The 20,817-nt window shown below is 38.4% G+C and overlaps 1 protein-coding gene across 2 annotated transcripts; it reads left to right on the forward strand.

Moving 5' to 3' along the window:
- The first annotated feature begins 1,075 nt into the window (after positions 1 to 1,075).
- Positions 1,076 to 20,709, forward strand: LOC125223085 (protein SPIRRIG-like). 2 transcript variants are annotated; one of them, XM_048126053.1, is made up of 19 exons: positions 1,086 to 1,873; positions 3,518 to 3,590; positions 3,718 to 3,803; positions 4,257 to 4,392; positions 4,477 to 4,533; positions 4,984 to 5,157; positions 5,818 to 6,009; positions 6,101 to 6,166; positions 7,136 to 7,250; positions 7,509 to 8,656; positions 9,363 to 10,062; positions 10,151 to 10,253; positions 10,356 to 11,470; positions 11,627 to 13,277; positions 13,430 to 16,480; positions 17,551 to 17,859; positions 18,004 to 18,310; positions 18,416 to 18,562; positions 19,112 to 20,709. In XM_048126053.1, the coding sequence occupies exons 1-19, from the start codon at positions 1,659 to 1,661 to the stop codon at positions 20,288 to 20,290; spliced, it is 10,824 nt and encodes a 3,607-aa protein (XP_047982010.1). In that variant the 5' UTR covers positions 1,086 to 1,658; the 3' UTR covers positions 20,291 to 20,709. The 2 variants fall into 2 exon arrangements, with proteins under 2 accessions (XP_047982012.1, XP_047982010.1); XM_048126055.1 differs by lacking the exons at positions 17,551 to 17,859; positions 18,004 to 18,310; positions 18,416 to 18,562; positions 19,112 to 20,709 and adding an exon at positions 16,736 to 16,812 and having other exon boundaries at positions 1,076 to 1,873.
- The last annotated feature ends 108 nt before the right edge of the window (positions 20,710 to 20,817 follow it).

A 20,817-nucleotide genomic window follows, 5' to 3' on the forward strand; every position in this document is an offset into this window, starting at 1 on the left:
TTTGAAAATAGAATATTAAATTATAGTACTAAAATTCATTTTTTCCTGAATTGCGTCATGTATTAAAAAAGGATGCCTTTTGAAATGCTCGAATGCGTTGGTTAATTCCACATTGTTTTGTTTATATTGAATTCATTTTTATAAAAATAATTACATTTTACAAGAGTAGGGACTATTATTTAATCATATCACACTCAATATCAATATCAAGAAAGAATATAAGAACATATTATTAGTTGAATATCGCAATATTATGACTAATCAACACATTTTCTTATCACGAATTATTCATGGCAAATATTTGAAAATATGTAGTACTATGATTTTGATTTTTGAAAAATGTATTCTACGATTAGGAGCATGGAAAAAAGGCAAGTAGATCCACACATAATATCATCAAAGTATACAAAATAAATATTGAATACAAACACAAATGCAAGTATCTTTCTAATATCAAATATAGATTATCAGTAATAAGATTCAACACGTCCAACAAAATATCTTGGACATTTTCATAATTTTTGAACAAACTCGTTATTATAATTTATACTAATAACTAAATATAGATATAGTATATTTTTTCTAAATTTCGATTACAATATTGAATAATAGTAGTACTCCCTCCGTTTCTTCATAGTTGAGGCGGAACTTTTCGGTACGGAGTTTTAGAAATGAATGTTAGGTGTGTTAAATAAATAGATAAAATAGTAAGAGAGAGAAAAATGTAGAGACAATAAAGTATAAAGTGAATAAAGTAAGAGAGAGTAAAGTAAGAAAGAGAAAAAAGTTACCATATATAAAAATGACTCAACTATGAAGAAACTTTCTGAAATGGAAAAATGACTTAACTATGAAGAAACGGAGGGAGTACATTTTAAAAAATAATAATAAATGGATTTGGTGAAAAAGGTAGAGCTCACGTTGAGGATGTCGATCCCCGTAAGCCACATGGCAGATTTATGGACGTTGATGTGAGCTGCCTACGTGGAATATCGAGAGTTTTAAAGGTAGGGACGCGGGTTTAAGATTAAGCCTAGAATTGAAAAATAGAGCGAAAATAAAGAGGTGCTAATATTATTTACATTAAAGTAATTTTAGAGAGAGAAAGAAACATGTCAGAGATATAGAGCGAGAAACAAGGCGCGAGAGGCCGTCCGAAACAACAGAGAAAACACGCTGCATTTCCTTTCTTCTTCTCTTTTGCTCTAAGCTTTTTCTTTTCAACTCCCAATTTCTAGGGCAAAATCTAAGATTCAAGACCGCCTCGATCATCTATCAGAAAATTGTTTGACTGGCATTTTCGATTGTCCACGGATTGATTAATCCAGCACACATAATTAGATTTGTTTCTCTCAATTAGAAGGAAGCGATTGGATATATTCACAACTCGGATCCTGCCGCTCTTAATCCCTAATCCGTCACCAGTTGATCGCATTTTGTTTTGGTTTTGGATTTGGCTGTATCGAATCGTTTATTTGTGGAAATAAATCTGGGGGATGAGCTGGGAGATCCTTCTAGCTTATGTCTAGAAGGGTTCGTGTTTGAGATCTGATTGTTGATGTTTGGTAAAATTGAAATATTGGCTCTCGGATGAGAGAGCTGCCTTGTTTGACATATTTTTATCATCTTTTCCAATTAGTTGAGACATCTGCTCATATATGTTCGGAAATTCAAGTGGAAACAAAACGATGAAATGGGTAACATTGCTTAAAGACTTCAAGGAAAAAGTCGGTCTTTCATCGCCTCCGGCATCGGCACCAACAACTCCATCCCCGCCGCCCCCGAGGGATAGAATCAGCAGCAGCAGCAGTAATGCTAACGATTTGTTGTCGCCGACCAGCCCAGACTATTGGTCATTTGCATCGCCTTTAAGGTTCGATTTCTATTCCAACGAGGAACTTTGACCGAGTCTCTCACTTTTATCTTCTTTTTTTTCTCTCCTGGTTTTATGTTATCGTAATTTTGGCTGCAGTATTGTGAGCTCAAGGAGCTACCAACAATAGTTTAGGTGGTTAGATATGAATACGTTGTGATCAGCTGATTCCCCTTTAAAATTTCTTCTATGCTAATTTGGAGTAGAGGTTTTAGTTATTTTTATTGGAGTCTGCTAGTTATTGATGAGGATAACCGCTTAATCAGTGTACTGAATACGACTACTTTAAGTGCACAAATATTGGCGATATATGCTGAGTTGTTACACTTCCTCTTTACATCTAGGTTACATTGGAGAAAGAGGTCTGTGCACCATATTATTTTGATGAAAGTGATGGTTAGATATGAATACGTTGTGATCAGCTGATTCCCCTTTAAAATTTCTTCTATGCTAATTTGGAGTAGAGGTTTTAGTTATTTTTGTTGGAGTCTGCTAGTTATTGATGAGGATAACCGCTTAATCAGTGTACTGAATACGACTACTTTAAGTGCACAAATATTGGCGATATATGCTGAGTTGTTACACTTCCTCTTTACATCTAGGTTACATTGGAGAAAGAGGTCTGTGCACCATATTATTTTGATGAAAGTGATGGTGAATTTGAACTGCTGTACTTTGGCCACTACTTTGCTTTGTTGTGCTTTCGTTTAGGAAATATATATGCTCTTTAGTGGTGGTGTCAAATGTCAAAGTGGAAAACCCTTTGATATTAAACACATCTAGGATATGTTATATTGTTATGCAATAGAGGTGTTTGTTTGTTTCCATTGTAAATTAAATTCCCACAGAGAACTGCATTGCAGGATCGACTGTTTTATGGATGCAAGCCTATGCATTGAACTTTTAAATTGCAGTATATTGCTCTGATAAAACGTACTATATTACCATTCCCATGTTGTCACATTAAGGATTTTTTTAATTATACTTTATGGTACTTATGGTTGGACATTTTATAACATTTGCTCAGAATAAGAAGGTTATTCTTAAGGAATATGTGACTAAAGTGTAATACTAACACATTAGAGGATCAAGACCACACATTTAGACTCTATTTGTAGGTAGAGTGTTTAAGGAGCTACCAATGGTATTGGAATCACGGAACAGTATTAGCAAAAGTGGCGGATTATTACGGAATCACTGTCATACAATTTTTGGTCCGGAATGGGTACAAAGAAATAGGAGATTGGCAGAGTGTAAGAATCATGGGATGATGTATGGTAGAGATTGAAGATGTAGTTAACAATTCATGAATGACACTAATGTTTTATGAATACAATATTTGGTAATCTTAATTGGGGCTTTAGTTGATTTTTTGAGGTACTAGTTGAAAGAATAGTGGTAGATTGAGAACTGGAAATACTGAGATTAGTAATTATTAGTACATATTTCTTTTCCTCGGTTGGCTTTTCTTCGTACTATAGTTTTCTTATAAAATATGCAACTAAATATGGCAGATTATCATACTATTTATGTTACTCTTTTAGAGCCTCCACATTTACTTTTTTTTTTTGGATTTTCTGATTGCGTATGTGGATTTTTGACTAGAGAAAGTGATAAATTTCTTTCATTTTTTTTCCCTCAAAGCCGAGACAAAGATGAACTGGAATTGGATTTCAAGAGATGCTGGGAAGTGTTTCGTTCCTCCAATTCCGAAAAGGTGCGGATACATGTCATAAGAATGTGTCTAGCTTTATTTATTGTTGTATTTTTGTTGTGTGTTCCTACTGAACTTACCAATACTATCACCACTGTTGATATATTCATCATTTAATTTTCTGTCACAGGAAAAGGAGAGGGCCTTGACATGGACTGTAGAAATTTTTTGTAGATTAGAGAGGGAACACAAAAATGTTGCCCAATTAATTTCCATGTAAGAGAGACTTTTCTTCATTTAATTTCACGTGGATATAATTCAAAATACATTTGACTGGATGGACATTTCTACTGCCTGAGACGTTGAAAATATTGCTTTGCTGCCAATTTATTAGGTTTATGAAGAACCAAATTTAAAACAAGATTTGTTTATATGTTTTAGAAAGCTTAAATGTCACACTCTGCGAATGTTAATATAGTACAATGAAATCAACACATCATGGAAACTAGTCCTGAGATCTTTCAGTATGTTTTTCTATATTGCGTGAAACTGTTCGTTATCTTCTCCAGATGTTTACAGAATTCCTGGTGATGCACTATTTGACTAAAATTAATATGGTTAATCATTATGGAGCGTATTCACAACAATTGTTTTTCTCTTGCTCTTAGAGTTATACTTGTGAGCTCAAGAGGATGCTAATATTTTATATCCTGACTGCAATTAATGCAGATTGGTAGAGACGCACATTTTTTCGTTTGTTGTGGGAAGGGCTTTTGTAACTGATGTAGACAAGCTGAAGTTTAGCAGTAAAACGAGAGCTCTGGAAGCTGAGAAAGTTTTATTATTTTTCTCAGAAATTACCAAGGTATTTTCAGATGTACAAGTACAAGGTAATCCTATTTTGGTGGAGTCACGTTCTTCAGTCACTTATGCTCATAATTCACTGCAGGATGGCATTGCACCTGGTGCAAATCTGTTACATGCAGTGGAAGTCCTTGTTTCCGGGGTTTGTTAACTGATCCATATGAAGATTTCAATAGAATAGTTTGGCTTTTACTTTCTTTCTCGATTTCTTGATGCTACATTTTTGAATATCTAGGATAAAGTCAAATTGGTTATTTCTATGATAAAGTTGCCACAACATTGGTATTCAAATTTCAAAGTTCCCAAGTTTTGGCACCCCAGGCAGTCTAATACATATGCTTTACGTTCCATTTGTGACTTTGATGCTAAAAAGCCATTGTGAATTTTTGGATTTTGTATGTGGCAAATTAGGCTGTTATATTTGTTAGTGGAGTGTATCTTTTCCACATGTTGCGCTGCTGAACATGTTACTGGGGATAAACTTTGAGTTATAATTACTAGTGCAAGTGGACCTTATTCTTCTTATTATCTCTATCAGTTGATTCAGTTCACTTTTTTGTTGCTTATGCTTTTGATGATTTTGTGATTGCAGCCAGTTGATAAACAATCATTTCTTGATTCTGGGATCTTTTGCTGTCTTATTCATGTCCTAAATACTCTTCTTGCTCCTGATGGTAGCAGTCATTTAAAAAAGTCAAATCACAACGAAGACTTGTCTACATTTGATGAAAATGATGACGGAACCAGACCTGCTCGCAAGCTTGAGGTTGTATTTTCGACATTTCATTTTTGTATTTTTTAGTTTATTGTATTACGTTGTAGCATTTGAAGTAGCTACTCCATTTACATTTTCTGGTGTTGGTATGTGCTAGTGATAGTGTTTTTTAATGTTAATTTAATAGCTGTTCAACAGGTTCCAAGAATTTTTTTCAATAAGGATTTGTTGTCTTCTTCATTTAATAGATTGATTATATTGAAACTCTCAACTATCTCCTGCATGTTGAATATTTGACTTTCCTGCATTTTATGCCATTTTAGTCGACCTATTTCATTCTTTGTATATACTGCAGCTTTGTAGTTTGTTTTTGTTCTGTTATGTTTGTAACAGTAAAACAAATTGTGTCCTCCCCCCGCCCCCCCTCTTTTCCTGCATGTTTATTTGTTGATTCTTTGAATTGTTGGAGATTGTTGCTGACAAAATCAATATTATATACTTTGGTGCCTCTTGCTTTCTACTGTACTTATTTGGTTGTAATATAATTTGATGCCCATGATTCAAATATTATATTTTTCATTTCTGTGTCACCTTATGATCAGAACATATCCACTAACTGGGGAGGTATTTTCCTGGTTATTTTAGTTGCTTAATAAACAGGGGCCTTATTTATGATCTTGAGAATACTTACCCTGCCAACGTTTTTGTCAGGTTGAAGGCAGTGTTGTACATATTATGAAAGCATTGGCTAGCCATCCTTTAGCTGCTCAAAGTCTGATAGAAGATAACTCACTTCAATTACTGTTTAACATGGTTGCCAATGGTTCTTTGGTGGTTTTCTCTCAATTCAAAGAAGGTCTAGTTCCTCTGCATGCCATTCAGCTTCATAGACATGCTATGCAGGTAACAGAAAATTTCATCTGGTGTTGGAATAGTGACGAGTTATTTGCACATAAAAGTGGACAACTGATGACTAACTGGCTTATAATTGCAGATCCTCAGTCTTCTTTTGGTTAACGACAATGGTTGCACTGCCAAGTACATACGCAAGCATCATCTGGTATATATATGTGCACATAATTTATTTTTAGCATGCATCTTCATTTTTTTGTTGCCAATCATATTATGTCTTTTGGTTTGTTGAATTAAGAAGACATAAGAACGTGTAATTATTGTATTCCTCTTGAAATGATATTTGTTGTGTATTTGGTTAAATCTCTTCAATCACTGAAAGATGACAGTCTTCGGAATTAGTTTCTGTGAATTAACTAATTAATTATTACTTATTTTTTTGGAGGCAGTTTGATATTAACTCTGAATGTCAGTCATAGATGCATTACTCCCATTTACTATCACACAATGAAACCTTGAATACCTATATTCTCTCTTGTCCATCTACTACAATAAATACTTGGCATACCTTTCTCTCTATTAAAAATGACAGCAAATTACAATCAATTACTCCCTCTGTCCCACCATAAGCGAGGCGCTTCTTTTAAGCACTCAGTTTTGGGAAAATGATATTTAATAGTTAGAGTGGAGAGAGAGAGTAAAGTAAGAGAGAGAATAATGTAGAGAAGAGTCTTATGGTGTCGCTTATAGAATGAATCTTTTCTCTGTATATCATATCATTATGCTATTCCATTAAAGATTGTGAGAATTATGGCTTCATATTTCGATAGGAAAATGCTACCACCCAATACTTTGTATTATCCGACTCCCTTTACCAAGTATTTTTTCAAATGTCTGCACTAGATTTTTAATATTTTCATATGATACCTAAATTGCCATGCCAAGCTCATTCCTGTTGCCAAATAATAATGACTACAGATTGCATCTTGTTTATGGCAGAGTTGGTATACATGATTACAATTTACATGTGAAAGGAAAATGTTACTAAATTTCATTCAAATAGCGCTCTCTGCTCCTTTGATTCCTTTTGGTCACTTCTTTTATTGATTCCCTTAATAATATATAGTATAATCTAGCTTTTAATAATAAAGCTGCTTGTTCTCTTTCTGTTTGGCAGATTAAAGTTCTCCTAATGGCCGTGAAGGATTTCAACCCAGATTGCGGGGATCCAGCCTACACTATGGGCATTGTAGACTTGCTTCTTGAATGTGTGGACTTATCTTACAGACCTGGTAAGATTGTACTGTATATGTTTTCTTATAAACTGACATGAACATAAAATATTCGTTTCTTCTTAACTGAATGGGTGAGATTGCATCGATTCTTGAATTGTCCAAAATTTGGCTTTCTTTATTACTAAAGATGGATAATAGTATAGCTTGAGTGAGAAGTGTGGTGTGATCTAACTAGACACCATGGATTCTCACTCAGATACTGAACTGCTCAAATAGATTTCGCATTCTCTTTAATCTTTTTTCATTTTCGTGTAGAGGCTGGTGGTATCAGGCTCAGAGAGGATATTCACAATGCTCATGGCTATCAGTTCCTGGTTCATTTTGCCTTGACTCTGTCAAAAAATCGATCTGGCCAGACTTTCAATTCAATGACATCTGAAGATTCTTCTTCAGGCAGTTTACATGAAGATGAGGGGGTGGATGGAAGGAGCTCAATCGAAGAAGTAGTATTAAAGAACTCACCGCACAGTCTCTCACCAACACTTTGTAGGCTCCTTGATGTCATTATTAATTTTTCCCAGATAGGTCCCTCAGAAGCTTCAAAAAGTTCTAATATAAAGACAAGCAAGCATGGAAAAGGCCACACATCATCTAGTGATAGAGCAGTGGAGGACATTTGGGAGAAGGATGACAGCCAAGTAAGAGATTTAGAAGCCGTACAAATGCTGCAGGACATTTTAATTAAAGCAGAAAGTACAGAACTGCAGACCGAAGTGTTGAATAGAATTTTTAAGATATTCTCAGGCCATCCTGAAAACTACAAAATGTGTCAGCAATTGAGAACTGTTCCCCTCTTGATCCAAAACATGGCTGGTTTTCCTTTGTCTTTACAAGAGATAATCTTGAAAATTCTTGAATATGCAGTTACTGTAGTGAATATCATCCCTGAACAAGAGTTGCTATCTCTTTGCTGCTTATTGCAGCAAAAACGATCTGCTGAACTGAATCAGACAATTCTGTCCTTTCTTGTGAAACTCCTATCATTTGACCAACAGTACAAGAAAATCCTAAGAGAACTTGGTATGTTGGAGTTTCTATTGGATGATCTAAAGCAGCATAAATTTTTCCTGGGGACTGAGCAGCTAATTGGTGCTCATGGTCAACTGGAGAGAAAAACTAGCCCTAGCAGCTTCAACAAGCACTTGGACATAGAGGGTGCAATTCTTTCTTCACCAAGACTCTTAGAATCCGGTTCTGGGAAATTCCCTCTTTTTGAGGTAGAAGGGACGATCTCTGCTGCTTGGGATTGTTTAGTCTCGTTATTAAAGAAAGCAGAAGCTAATCAAGCAACATTTCGTTCTGCTAATGGTGTCTCTGTTATACTTCCTCTTTTGGCCTCTGATGTACACCGCCCTGGTACCCTGAGGGTTTTGTCATGTTTGATAACCGAGGATGTCAAACAAGTAAGAAAGTTCTTTATGCATTTTTCAAAAATATTTTAGTACCTTAGTGCTTTAGTTTTAAACTTTGATGAAGTTCTTGTCTCTATTGTTAAAATAAGAATTATGCATGTCCATTTCACATGTGAAATTTGATATGTCGGTGTTAACTATGCCGTATAATTATTTTTGTATGTCCTCAGGATCAATCATCAGGTATAACATAGACGATGCCTTAAAGTTTACTTTTTTTAATTGGCCGTGTAAGATGGTTAATGGGACACATCTTTTGTATCTCTGAGCCCGTTTACTAATTTGCACCTGTGGTTTTAGCCTTAGGGAGTGCAGAGAAAATTGACATGTATGGTAACCACTCATATTAGTCTAATTAGAGTTCTCTTCAAAGTTAGCATATCCATGGCTACATTATACATTCTTAAAAGCACTATGTCTTCCATTTGCTTATGATGAGTTAGGTTGAAATCATTCATTGAGATTAATTGCTGCTTGTGGATGATGTTCTGGCAGTTCATTGGTGTCAAGACATATTGTCTTAGTCATGTTGGAACAAATCATCTAAAGCTTGCAGTAATGTATTTTCGTATGCTATGATCCAAGTGAAACATATTTTAGGTGTATAACTTCTGATGTTTCAAGAAACCAATGTGCTCTTTCTTTTAATTAACTAAACCTACTGTATTAATTTTGCCTTACCCCCATATGCTATCAGGCTCATTCGGAAGAATTGGGTACTGTGGTTGAAATTTTGAAAAGTGGAATGGTCACAAGTGATTCGGGTTCTCAATACACACTTAGAGATGATGCAAAATGTGATGCTTTTGGAACATTATGGCGCATATTAGGAGTTAATGGCTCAGCTCAGAGGGTTTTTGGCGAAGCAACTGGGTTTTCTCTTTTATTATCCACACTTCACGCTTTTCAGAATGACGGTGAACAGAAAATCCAGCGATTGATGTCTACAAGGGCCAAGGTGTTTACATATGTGATGCGTGCGATGACAGCAGGGGTTTCTGGTAACGCGGTGAATCGGATGAGACTGCACACAATATTGGCATCACATACCTTTTCTGATCTTTTATGTGATTCTGGACTCATTTGTGTTGACTATGAACGCCAAGTCATACAATTGTTTCTGGAACTTGCTGTAGAGTTAGTTCTTCCACCATTTTTAACATCTGATGCAGCAACAGTAACTAGTGAGATGCAAAATGAAACAACTAGTTTTCCTTTGATTACACCATCAGGTTCCTTCATTCCTGAAAAGGAACGTGTGTACAATGCTGCTGCTATCAGAGTGCTCATACGCGCCTTATTGCGGTGCACTCCAAAGGTGCAACTTGAATTGCTTAACCTTATTGAAAAACTTGCTTGTGGTAGCTCCTTCAATAAAGAAAACCTCACATCTGTAGGTGCGAATCTTCGAAGTCAAGTTTAAATTTGTTTATTAGGCTGATTGTAGTGATCACATATAATAATTTTTTGTTCCTCTGCTGCTAGGTTGTGTACAACTTCTTTTGGAGACTATTTATCCCTTCATTTCTAGTGCTTCTCCTTTAGTTTCCCATTCTTTGAAGATTGTTGAAGTCCTTGGTGCCTACAGGTAATGGCACTGACTAATTTGGGCAGGGATGCATCTGTATTTCTGTTAGGCGATTCATTGAATATCAAACTAAAATAATCTATGGTTGCAAAATTTTGACAGGCTATCAGTTCCAGAACTTAGAATTCTTATCAGATATATATTTCAAATGAGAGTGAAAAGTTCTGGTCGCTGTCTTGTTGAAATGATGGAGAGATTGATCCTTCTAGAAGATATGGGCTCAGACGATGTATCTCTTGCGCCTTTTGTAGAGTTGGACATGAGCAAGTCTGGACATGCTTCCATACAAGTGCCATTAGGGGAAAGGTCATGGCCTCCAGCTGCTGGTTATTCTTTTGTGTGCTGGTTTCAATTCCGAAATTTTCTGAAGTCATCAGCTAGGGAGACTGAAGCTCCTAAAGCTAATTATTCTAGAAGGCGCGGCTCATCAATAGGACAGCAACTTGGATCCCAAGTTCTTCGAATATTCTCTGTTGGGTCTGTTGAAAATGGAAATACTTTTTATGCAGAATTACTTTTGCAGGATGATGGACTTATAACCCTTGCGACAAGTAACACTTCCTCCTTGACCTTTTCTGGGCTAGAAATGGAGGAGGGTAGGTGGCATCACCTAGCAGTTGTGCACAGCAAACCAAATGCTTTGGCTGGGCTATTTCAAGCTAGTGTAGCTTATGTATATGTTAATGGAAAACTGAGGCACACTGGGAAACTTGGATACTCTCCCTCTCCTGCGGGTAAGTCTCTACAGGTAAATATTGGGACACCAGTCGCCTGTGCCAAGGTTAATGATTTGTCATGGAAACTCAGATCTTGCTACCTATTTGAAGAGGTACTTTCACCAGGTTCCATATGTTTTATGTACATTCTTGGAAGGGGATATAGAGGGCTTTTCCAGGATAGCAACCTGTTGCAATTTGTTCCAAATCAGGCATGTGGAGGGGGCAGTATGGCTATTTTAGATTCTCTAGACACAGACTTGCCTTTGACTGCTAACAAGCAAAAGCCTGAGAGTGCTGGCAAACAAGGTGTCACTAAAGTGGATCAAAGTGGAATTGTTTGGGATTCTGATAAATTAGGAAACCTATCACTGCATTTGTGGGGCAAGAAACTGATATTTGCATTTGATGGGACGAGTACAGAAATGTTCAGAGCATCTGGAACCTTATCCATGCTCAATCTAGTCGATCCTCTTTCAGTTGCCGCTTCTCCTATAGGGGGTGAGTAAGTTAATATAGTTCATTTCATTCGTAAGATGACGTAATTTGTCTACTCATTTCTAATATACACATATAATACCATAGTACTGCTCTGCTAATTGTTTGATTATAACATTTTATGCTAAAGTTTTAAACATTTATATGGATTTCTTCCAGGGATACCACGCTTTGGCAGACTTGTTGGAGATATTTATGTTTGTAAGCAATGTGTCATTGGTGATACTATACGCCCCATCGGTGGCATGTCCGTTGTACTTGCACTTGTTGAAGCTGCTGAAACAAGGGACATGCTTCACATGTCGTTGACATTGCTTGCATGTGCGCTTCATCAGAACCCTCAGAACGTCAAAGACATGCAGAAGTACCGAGGATACCACTTGCTAGCTCTTTTTCTTCAGCGCAAAATGTCATTGTTCGACATGCATTCACTTGAGATCTTTTTCCAAATTGCCGCATGTGAGGCTTCATTCTCTGAACCAAGAAAAATTGAAACGGTGCATAACAACCTCTCACCAGCAGGCACCATTAATGAGTCCAGCTTTAATGATATTACTTTATCAAAGTTCCGTGATGAATTTTCGTCAGTTGGGTCTCCAGGGGATATTGATGACTTTTCTGCAACAAAAGATTCATTCAGTCATATATCAGAGTTGGAAAATACAGACATGCAGACAGTTACATCTAATTGCATTGTTCTGTCTAATGCTGATATGGTTGAGCATGTGTTGCTGGATTGGACCCTTTGGGTGAGAGCTCCAGTCCCAATCCAAATTTCTTTACTTGGATTTCTAGAGCATCTTGTCTCCATGCATTGGTACAGAAATCACAATCTGACAATTCTTCGTAGAATTAATCTTGTTCAGCATTTGCTGGTTACCCTGCAGAGGGGCGATGTTGAAGTGCCAGTGCTAGAAAAGTTGGTTGTTCTGCTGGGTGTCATTTTGGAGGATGGGTTTCTTCCTTCTGAATTGGAGCTAGTTGTGAGGTTCGTGATTATGACATTCGATCCTCCTGAGCTAACATCGCGTGTTCATATTATGCGAGAAGCAATGGGGAAGCACATCATTGTAAGAAATATGTTACTTGAGATGCTAATTGATCTTCAGGTGACAATTCACTCAGAGGAGTTACTTGAGCAATGGCATAAATTGGTTTCGTCAAAATTAATCACTTATTTTCTTGATGAGGCTGTTCATCCTACCAGCATGAGGTGGATCACGACTCTTTTGGGTGTGTGTCTGACATCATCTCCTACATTTGCACTTAAATTTCGGGCAAGTGGAGGCTATCAAGGTTTGGCAAGGGTGCTCCCAAGTTTCTACGATTCTCCTGATATATATTACATTTTGTTTTGTCTGATATTTGGGAAGCCTGTATATCCGAGATTGCCAGAAGTGCGCATGCTTGACTTTCACGCACTCATGCCAAGTGACAGTAGCTACATAGAGTTGAAATTTGTAGAACTTCTCGAATCTGTTATTGCCATGGCAAAATCAACATTTGATAGGTTGTGCAAGCAATCAACACTTGCCTATCAAACCGGAAATATTTCTCATGTTAGTGCTAGCCTTGTAGCAGAACTCACGGATGAACATGTGGACATGTCTGGGGAGCTCCAAGGTGAAGCTCTCATGCACAAAACTTATGCTGCTCGCTTGATGGGTGGAGAGGCATCAGCGCCTGCTGCTGCCACTTCAGTTCTCAGATTCATGGTTGATCTTGCAAAAATGTGTCTTCCCTTTTCTGCTGTCTGCAGACGTGTGGAGTTTCTTGAAATCTGCATCGACCTCTATTTTTCCTGTGTCAGGTCTCAGACATATTTTCATGCCTAGCCTCATTCATAATCCATAATATGCAGATATATGTTACATTTGATGCATGCAGCATTTGATTTCATCAACTTATCGTGCCTGTGCCTGTTTTATTTTTGGCTAACTATGTTTCTGTTTGTTAATCCAGGGCTGCACATGCTGTGAGAATGGCCAAGAAAATTTCTGTAAAAACAGAAGACAAGAATCTGAATGATGGTGAAGAAGATGGCACTAGCTCCCACAATACCTTTTCGAGCTTGCCTCAAGAACATGAGCTTTCAGCAAAGACCTCTATTAGCATAGGGAGCTTTGCCCATGGGAATGCTAGTGCTAGTTCAGAGGATATTCATGTTTTCCCAAATATTGTGGCTAGTGAAAAACCAGATATTGGTACTGTGGAAACACAATACCAGCCACTGAAAGAAGATGCACAAGTAGTGAGGAACATTGATGTTGAAGCAGTTGAGCAGGCCTCCCATGCTACTTCTGGCAGCAATGAGCTCAGTTTTCATGATATAAAAAGTACATCAGATCCTAGTCATCAAAAGGATTTGCATAGTACTTTGTCTTCCACTATGCTGGAATCTCCTATTATGTCTGAAAAAGCTAATTCCATGATCTCGCCAACCTCTTCTTCTTCTCCAGTTTTAGCTTTGACATCTTGGCTGGGGAGTTCCAGTCGAATTGATCGAAGATCCCAGTCAGCTCGATCCATGGATTCTTATGTATCATTGAATGATACCTATCTCACTCCAGATTTTAAGCCTTCTGATCAGACTAAACCTGATACAAACATGTTAGCAATCAGTCCGATGCTTCTGCTGGAAGTTGATGATTGTGGTTATGGAGGTGGTCCATGTTCTGCTGGTGCCACTGCAGTATTAGATTTTGTAGCAGAAGTTCTTGCTGATTTTCTCACTGAGCAAATGAAAGCTGCATCAGTTGTTGAAACTGTGCTGGAAAGTGTACCTCAGTATGCTGATGCTGAATCTGTTTTAGTTTTTCAGGGCTTATGCCTTGCTAGAGTAATGAACTTTCTTGAGAGACGTCTCTTGCGTGATGATGAGGAAGATGAGAAGAAGTTAGATAAGACCAGGTGGTCCTTAAATCTGGATGCACTGTCCTGGATGATAGTCGATCGTGTATACATGGGAGCTTTTCCTCAGCCATCTAGTGTATTGAAGACTCTGGAGTTTCTGTTATCCATGTTGCAGTTGGCAAATAAAGATGGACGCATTGAAGAAACAGTTCCAACTGGCAGGCTCCTTTCTATTGGGAGAGGAAGCAGACAACTTGATACTTACATACATGCTCTCTTTAAGAATACAAATCGCATGATACTGTTCTGTTTCCTTCCATCGTTCTTACTCACCATAGGGGAAGATGATCTTCTTTCGCGCCTGGGCCTGCTGAATGAGCCCAAGAAAAGATTGTTTGTGTATCCATCACCAGAGGAAGAAGGGGTTGACATTTTCACTGTGTTGCAGTTACTGGTTGCTCACAGGAGAATAATATTTTGTCCCAGTAATCTTGAGACGGATCTGAACTGCTGTCTTTGCATAAATTTAATATCCCTTCTCCACGATCATAGGCAGAATGTCCAAAATGCAGCTGTTGATATTCTCAAGTATCTTTTGATACATCGAAGGGCCGCACTTGAAGAGTTTTTTGTTTCTAAACATAACCAAGGATCTTCATTGGATGTTTTGCATGGTGGTTTTGATAAGCTTTTGACTGGAAACTTACCTGGATTTTTTGATTGGTTTCATAATTCTCAGCCAATTGTTAATAAAGTGTTGGAACAGTGTGCTGCCATTATGTGGGTACAATATATTACAGGGTCAGCAAAGTTTCCTGGAGTTAGGATAAAGGGCATGGATAGTCGTCGTAAAAGAGATATGGCCAAAAAAACAAGGGATACATCAAAAGTGGAGCATAAACATTGGGAGCAGGTGAATGAACGGAGAATTGCACTTGAATTGGTTCGTGATGCCATGGCTACTGAGCTGCGTGTTATCCGTCAGGATAAGTATGGATGGGTGCTTCACGCCGAAAGTGAGTGGCAAACTCACCTCCAACAACTTGTGCATGAGCGAGGAATATATCCGATCAGCAGATCTTCTATGAGTGAGGAGGAGCCTGAGTGGTATCTTTGCCCCATTGAAGGCCCATATAGGATGCGGAAAAAGCTTGAACGGTGTAAACTAAAGATTGATACAATTGAAAATGTTCTGAATGCACAATTTCTGTTAGAGGAAGGAGAACTGTCCAAGGAGAAAATTGAAGATGGAGATCATGCCTCTGATACTGAATCAGATTCTTTTTTACGATTATTAACTGCGAAGCCAAATGATGAATCTTTTAGTTCTGAATTATATGATGCATCAACTTTCAGAGAATCAGAAGATGCTAGGGATATAGCCTTTTCGGGGGTCGGATGGAACGATGATCGTGATAGTAGCATAAATGAAGCAAGTCTGCATTCAGCTACAGAATTTGGTGTCAAGTCAAGTGCTGGATCAACTATAAGAGCTGAAAGTGTTCCTGGAAAGTCTGAGTTAGGCTCTCCAAGGCAATCTTCTTCTGCAAGAATTGATGAAGGCAGAGTCGCAGAGGATAAATCAGATAAAGAACTAAATGATAATGGTGAACACTTGATCAGACCATATCTCGAACCATTAGAAAGGATCAAGTATAAATACAATTGTGAAAGGGTTGTGGGCCTTGACAAACATGATGGCATATTTCTGATAGGAGAATTGTCCCTGTATGTCATTGAGAACTTTTACGTTGATGATTCTGGGTGTATATGCGAAAAAGAGAGCGAAGATGACCTCTCTGTCATTGATCAGGCTTTGGGTGTAAAGAAAGATTTTTCCATTTGCATGGATTCTCAATCCAAATCAACTCTGTCGTGGAGTTCTACAGTGAAAGCTTATGCTGGGGCTAAGGCCTGGGCATACAATGGTGGTGCCTGGGGAAAGGAAAAAGTGGGGAGTAGTGGTAATGTGCCTCATCTTTGGCATATGTGGAAGCTTGACAGTGTCCATGAGCTTCTAAAGCGTGATTATCAGCTTCGGCCAGTTGCCATTGAGATTTTCAGCATGGATGGTTGCAATGACCTATTGGTTTTCCACAAAAAAGAACGAGAAGAAGTTTTCAGAAATCTGGTAGCCATGAATCTACCTAGGAACAGCATGTAAGTTATTAACTTTTTCTGTCTCAGTGGCTCCTTACTTTACTTTTTGACCTGGCTTCATTACTGCTTCTATGGGCAGCCTGTTGATTTTGTTACTATAACTAATTTGGCTAGCTAGGGGTCCATTATGTTTGTATACAGTGATGTTTTTCTGAAGATCTTACAGGCAACAATTAAGAAAAATAGTCTAAACAGTTCTTTAACTTTTTGCTATAACTTTTATTTCTGGAGATGTCAATACTTTGTTGTGACCAGATACTCTTAGCTACCAGAGAATGTTTGGAGAGAGGTTCCATTTTAGGTTGGATCATGACTGTCACTGCCTTACAAGTATGTTTAAAAAGTTCTGAGTTTTATTTGTGTCAGCTTCTGATTATTCTTTGCTGAATTGGTGGCTGTCGGGATAGAAACACAATTCTGGATTTGATTTCCTTAAGAAAATCTTGCTGGATATGTTCTTTTTCACAAATTAGTGCTCCGATGCCCACTTGATGCTACAAAAGTATTCACTAGGATGATGCTTGTTTATATGGCTGTCTGAAACACTCCTGGTATATGAGTATTGGCTAATATGGCTGTCTGAAACTATCCTGGTATATATTGGCTAATACTCCCTCCATCCCACGTTACTTGAGGCATTTCTTTTTGGCACGAGATTTAAGAAAGTTGTGTTTAGTGAGTTAAATAAAGTAGAGGAGAGAGTAAAGTAAGAGAAAGAAGAGAGAGTAAAGTAAAAGAAATAGTAAAGTAGGTGAGATTAAATGTTTTGTTTTTAGCCAAAAAAATAGAAATTACTCAAGTAACTTGGGACAATCCAAAAAGGAATACGACTCAAGTAACTTGGGACGGAGGGAGTATGATTTTGCTTCTACTTTGTGGAGATTTTGGTCATTGTAGCTTTTTCCTTTTGTTTCTTTCCCAAGCTTATCTGTAACAACTTTTATGTAGTGTTTTTTGTTGGTTATTTTATGCAAATAGATATTTAATAATCTATTCTTTATGGTTCTGTTATGTTTACCATTTTCTCAATAACAGAGTTTGAGCTAACATTCATGATATATAATTTACAGGTTAGATTCCACAATCTCTGGTTCAACCAAACAAGATAGCAGTGAAGGTAGCCGTCTATTCAAGGTTATGGCAAAGTCCTTCTCCAAGAGATGGCAAAATGGAGAAATTAGCAATTTTCAGTACATCATGCATCTCAACACACTAGCTGGCCGTGGATACAGTGATCTTACGCAGTATCCTGTGTTTCCTTGGGTGCTGGAAGATTATGACAGTGAAACCCTTAATTTCTCAGATCCAAAAACTTTCCGGAAACTTGATAAACCAATGGGATGCCAATCATTAGAAGGAGAAGAGGAATTCAGGAAGAGGTTGGCAGTGCTTTTATAAATTCTTTACTCCCTGATCTTGTTGTCATCCTATATCTTCATTTCTCGCTCCTCGTCTCCATTCTTGAAACATAAATATGTTTTTTATAATATACTCTCTCTCTATCTCTCCCATGTCACGTACAGATACGATAGCTGGGATGATCCAGAGGTCCCCAAGTTCCATTATGGTTCTCATTATTCTAGCGCCGGGATTGTTCTCTTCTACCTCCTACGCCTGCCTCCCTTCAGTACAGAGAACCAAAAGTTGCAGGGTGGACAATTTGATCACGCTGATCGTCTTTTCAACAGTATACGGGATACGTGGTTGAGTGCTGCTGGGAAAGGCAACACTTCCGATGTCAAGGAACTAATTCCAGAGTTCTTCTACATGCCTGAATTTCTGGAGAACAGATTCGAGCTTGACTTGGGTGAGAAACAATCAGGAGAGAAGGTGCGTGGATGTATTTTAAAAAGTTGGAGAAGTTTGTCCCCAGTTTGACCTTTCTCCTGTATTAGTTATATCTGAGTTTGCTGACAGAGAATAATCTTTCTACAGGTTGGTGATGTTGTCTTGCCACCATGGGCCAATGGCAGTGCTAGGGAGTTTATCAAGAAGCACAGGGAAGCTTTGGAGTCTGATTATGTTTCAGAGCATCTGCATCACTGGATAGATCTTATTTTCGGATACAAACAGAGAGGGAAGGTGAGTGTGCTAGAATATTCTCCATGATAATGTTAAATAAAAATTTAAACTTATTCAATCACCGGCAGTTCCTTCTTACTCTTGTTATGTTTATTATGACCGTATTTTTTGGATAGTCCTACATTTACTTCCTCCTTTTTTTTTATCATGCTGGTGTCATTGTTATATCTTTAGCATAAAGAGGTCTTGTAATATATGTGATCAACCTTGTCTATTCTGGGGTTATATTTATTTTTCGATTAAATTATGAATTATCCTTCATGTATTATCCACACTCCCTATTTATGGATCTGGGATCTGGGATCTGGATTAGAAGAATAGGATAGTGAGTTTCATATTGAGTCGACCTGAACCTTTTTTTGGTCCTAGAGGGTTTTCGGATTCTTTGCATGTGAATGAAGGCCTTGCATTATACTGGCATTAATTAGTATACACACTTTGCTATATGCATCACCTGTCGTCATGTCTAAAACTTCAGCTGTTAGCTCATTCATGTTCTATTCATATTTATATGGTATTAACTGATGATGCGTGTAATGTGTTTTCCAGGCTGCCGAGGAAGCTGTTAACGTCTTCTACCATTATACTTACGAAGGCAGTGTTGACATTGATTCAGTTGCAGATCCGGCTATGAAAGCTTCAATACTAGCACAGATTAATCACTTTGGACAAACACCAAAACAACTCTTCCAGAAGCCCCACGTCAAGAGACGAACAGATAGAAGGCATCACCCTCACCCACTTCGGCATTCTCCGCTGCTTGTTCCTCATGAGATTCGCAAGAGCTCGTCTCCTATATCTCAAATTGTGAATTTTGGCGACAAGATTCTTATTGCTGGTGCAAATAATTTGCTTAAACCAAGAACGTATTCTAAAAATGTCGCATGGGGTTTTCCTGATCGGAGCTTGAGATTCGTGACATATGATCAAGAAAGGCTTCTTTCTACCCACGAAAATCTTCACGGGGGCAGCCAGATCCAGTGTGTTGGTGCGACCCATGATGGTCAGAGTTTGGTTACTGGGGCTGACGACGGCTTAGTCTGTGTTTGGAGACTCGGCAAAGATGGACCTCGTGCAGTTCAACAACTGCAGTTGGACAAGGCTCTTTGTGGTCATACCGGTAAAATCACCTGCCTTCATGTTAGCCAGCCCTACATGATGATTGTGAGTGGCTCTGAGGACTGCTCAGTAATAATATGGGATCTGAGCTCTTTGGTTTTCGTGAGGCAGCTGCCTGAATTCCCTTCACCGATATCAGCAATCTACGTGAATGACCTGACGGGAGAAATTTTGACTGCAGCAGGCGTGATACTCGCTGTTTGGAGCATCAACGGTGATTGCCTTGCAGTGGTGAACACATCACAACTCCCATCGGATTCCATCCTCTCCCTCACAGGTAGCACTTTCTCAGACTGTCACGATACACAGTGGTATGCATCCGGTCACCAAAGTGGCGCAGTCAAAGTGTGGAAGATGGTTCACTCTTCGAGCGAGGAGTCGAGCAAAGCCAAACAAAACACCAGCCCTAGAGCTGGCCTGGGACTCGGAACTAAACTTCCCGAGTATCGGTTGATCCTACACAAGGTGCTTAAGTCCCACAAATTCCCAGTCACGGCTCTTCACCTTTCGAGCGACCAAAAACAGTTACTGAGTGGGGATGCGGGAGGCCACCTTCTTTCGTGGACGCTACCAGACGATCGCTTGAGATCCTTAATTAACCATGGCTGATGAGAGCAAGTGCGAATGGTGGTCGAATCCTCCTTTCGTTCACAGGCAGATCAGGTCTCTTGGAATGACTTTGACAGAGGAAGAAACTAACCGAGATGACAATGCCAGCTGCGCCAGTGTGTTGCAAGGACGAACGAGAGCTCAACCTCGGATACGTGGCAGAATACGCGTGGTCGGGGCTCGGGGGGTGCTGCAGGTGGATTGCAACAGCAAGATTGTGGAGGGATGGTTTTTGACACTGTAAAATTATCTTGTACAGATATATATGTGTGTGTTTGCACGGATTGTAAGTCTCTGTTAATCTTATTAACAATGAAGGAGAGACCCCACCATCTTAGTCATGCTCCATTTTTTGTTGTGAAATGAGTGTAAATGAACAGTGCATATATATATATATATCTTAACTTGTGAGGGTGTAATTTTCCCCCTTTTTTTGTCATTTCTATCTGCCTGCTCAATGCAAATTATTCTATAAATAATATTTGGGCAAATGGTAAGAAAAATCACGGTTCTGATTATTCTGTAAC

This window comes from Salvia hispanica, chromosome 4 (assembly GCF_023119035.1).
Source record: "Salvia hispanica cultivar TCC Black 2014 chromosome 4, UniMelb_Shisp_WGS_1.0, whole genome shotgun sequence".
Taxonomy (NCBI): Eukaryota; Viridiplantae; Streptophyta; class Magnoliopsida; order Lamiales; family Lamiaceae; genus Salvia; species Salvia hispanica.

Coding starts and splice junctions, on each gene's coding strand:
- LOC125223085 (XM_048126053.1), top strand. CDS start 1,659: ATGTTCGGAAATTCAAGTGGAAACAAAACGATGAAATGGGTAACATTG. Junction 4,534..4,983: donor TGGAAGTCCTTGTTTCCGGG/GTTTGTTAACTG, acceptor TTGTGATTGCAG/CCAGTTGATAAACAATCATT. Junction 13,278..13,429: donor CTCTATTTTTCCTGTGTCAG/GTCTCAGACATA, acceptor TTGTTAATCCAG/GGCTGCACATGCTGTGAGAA.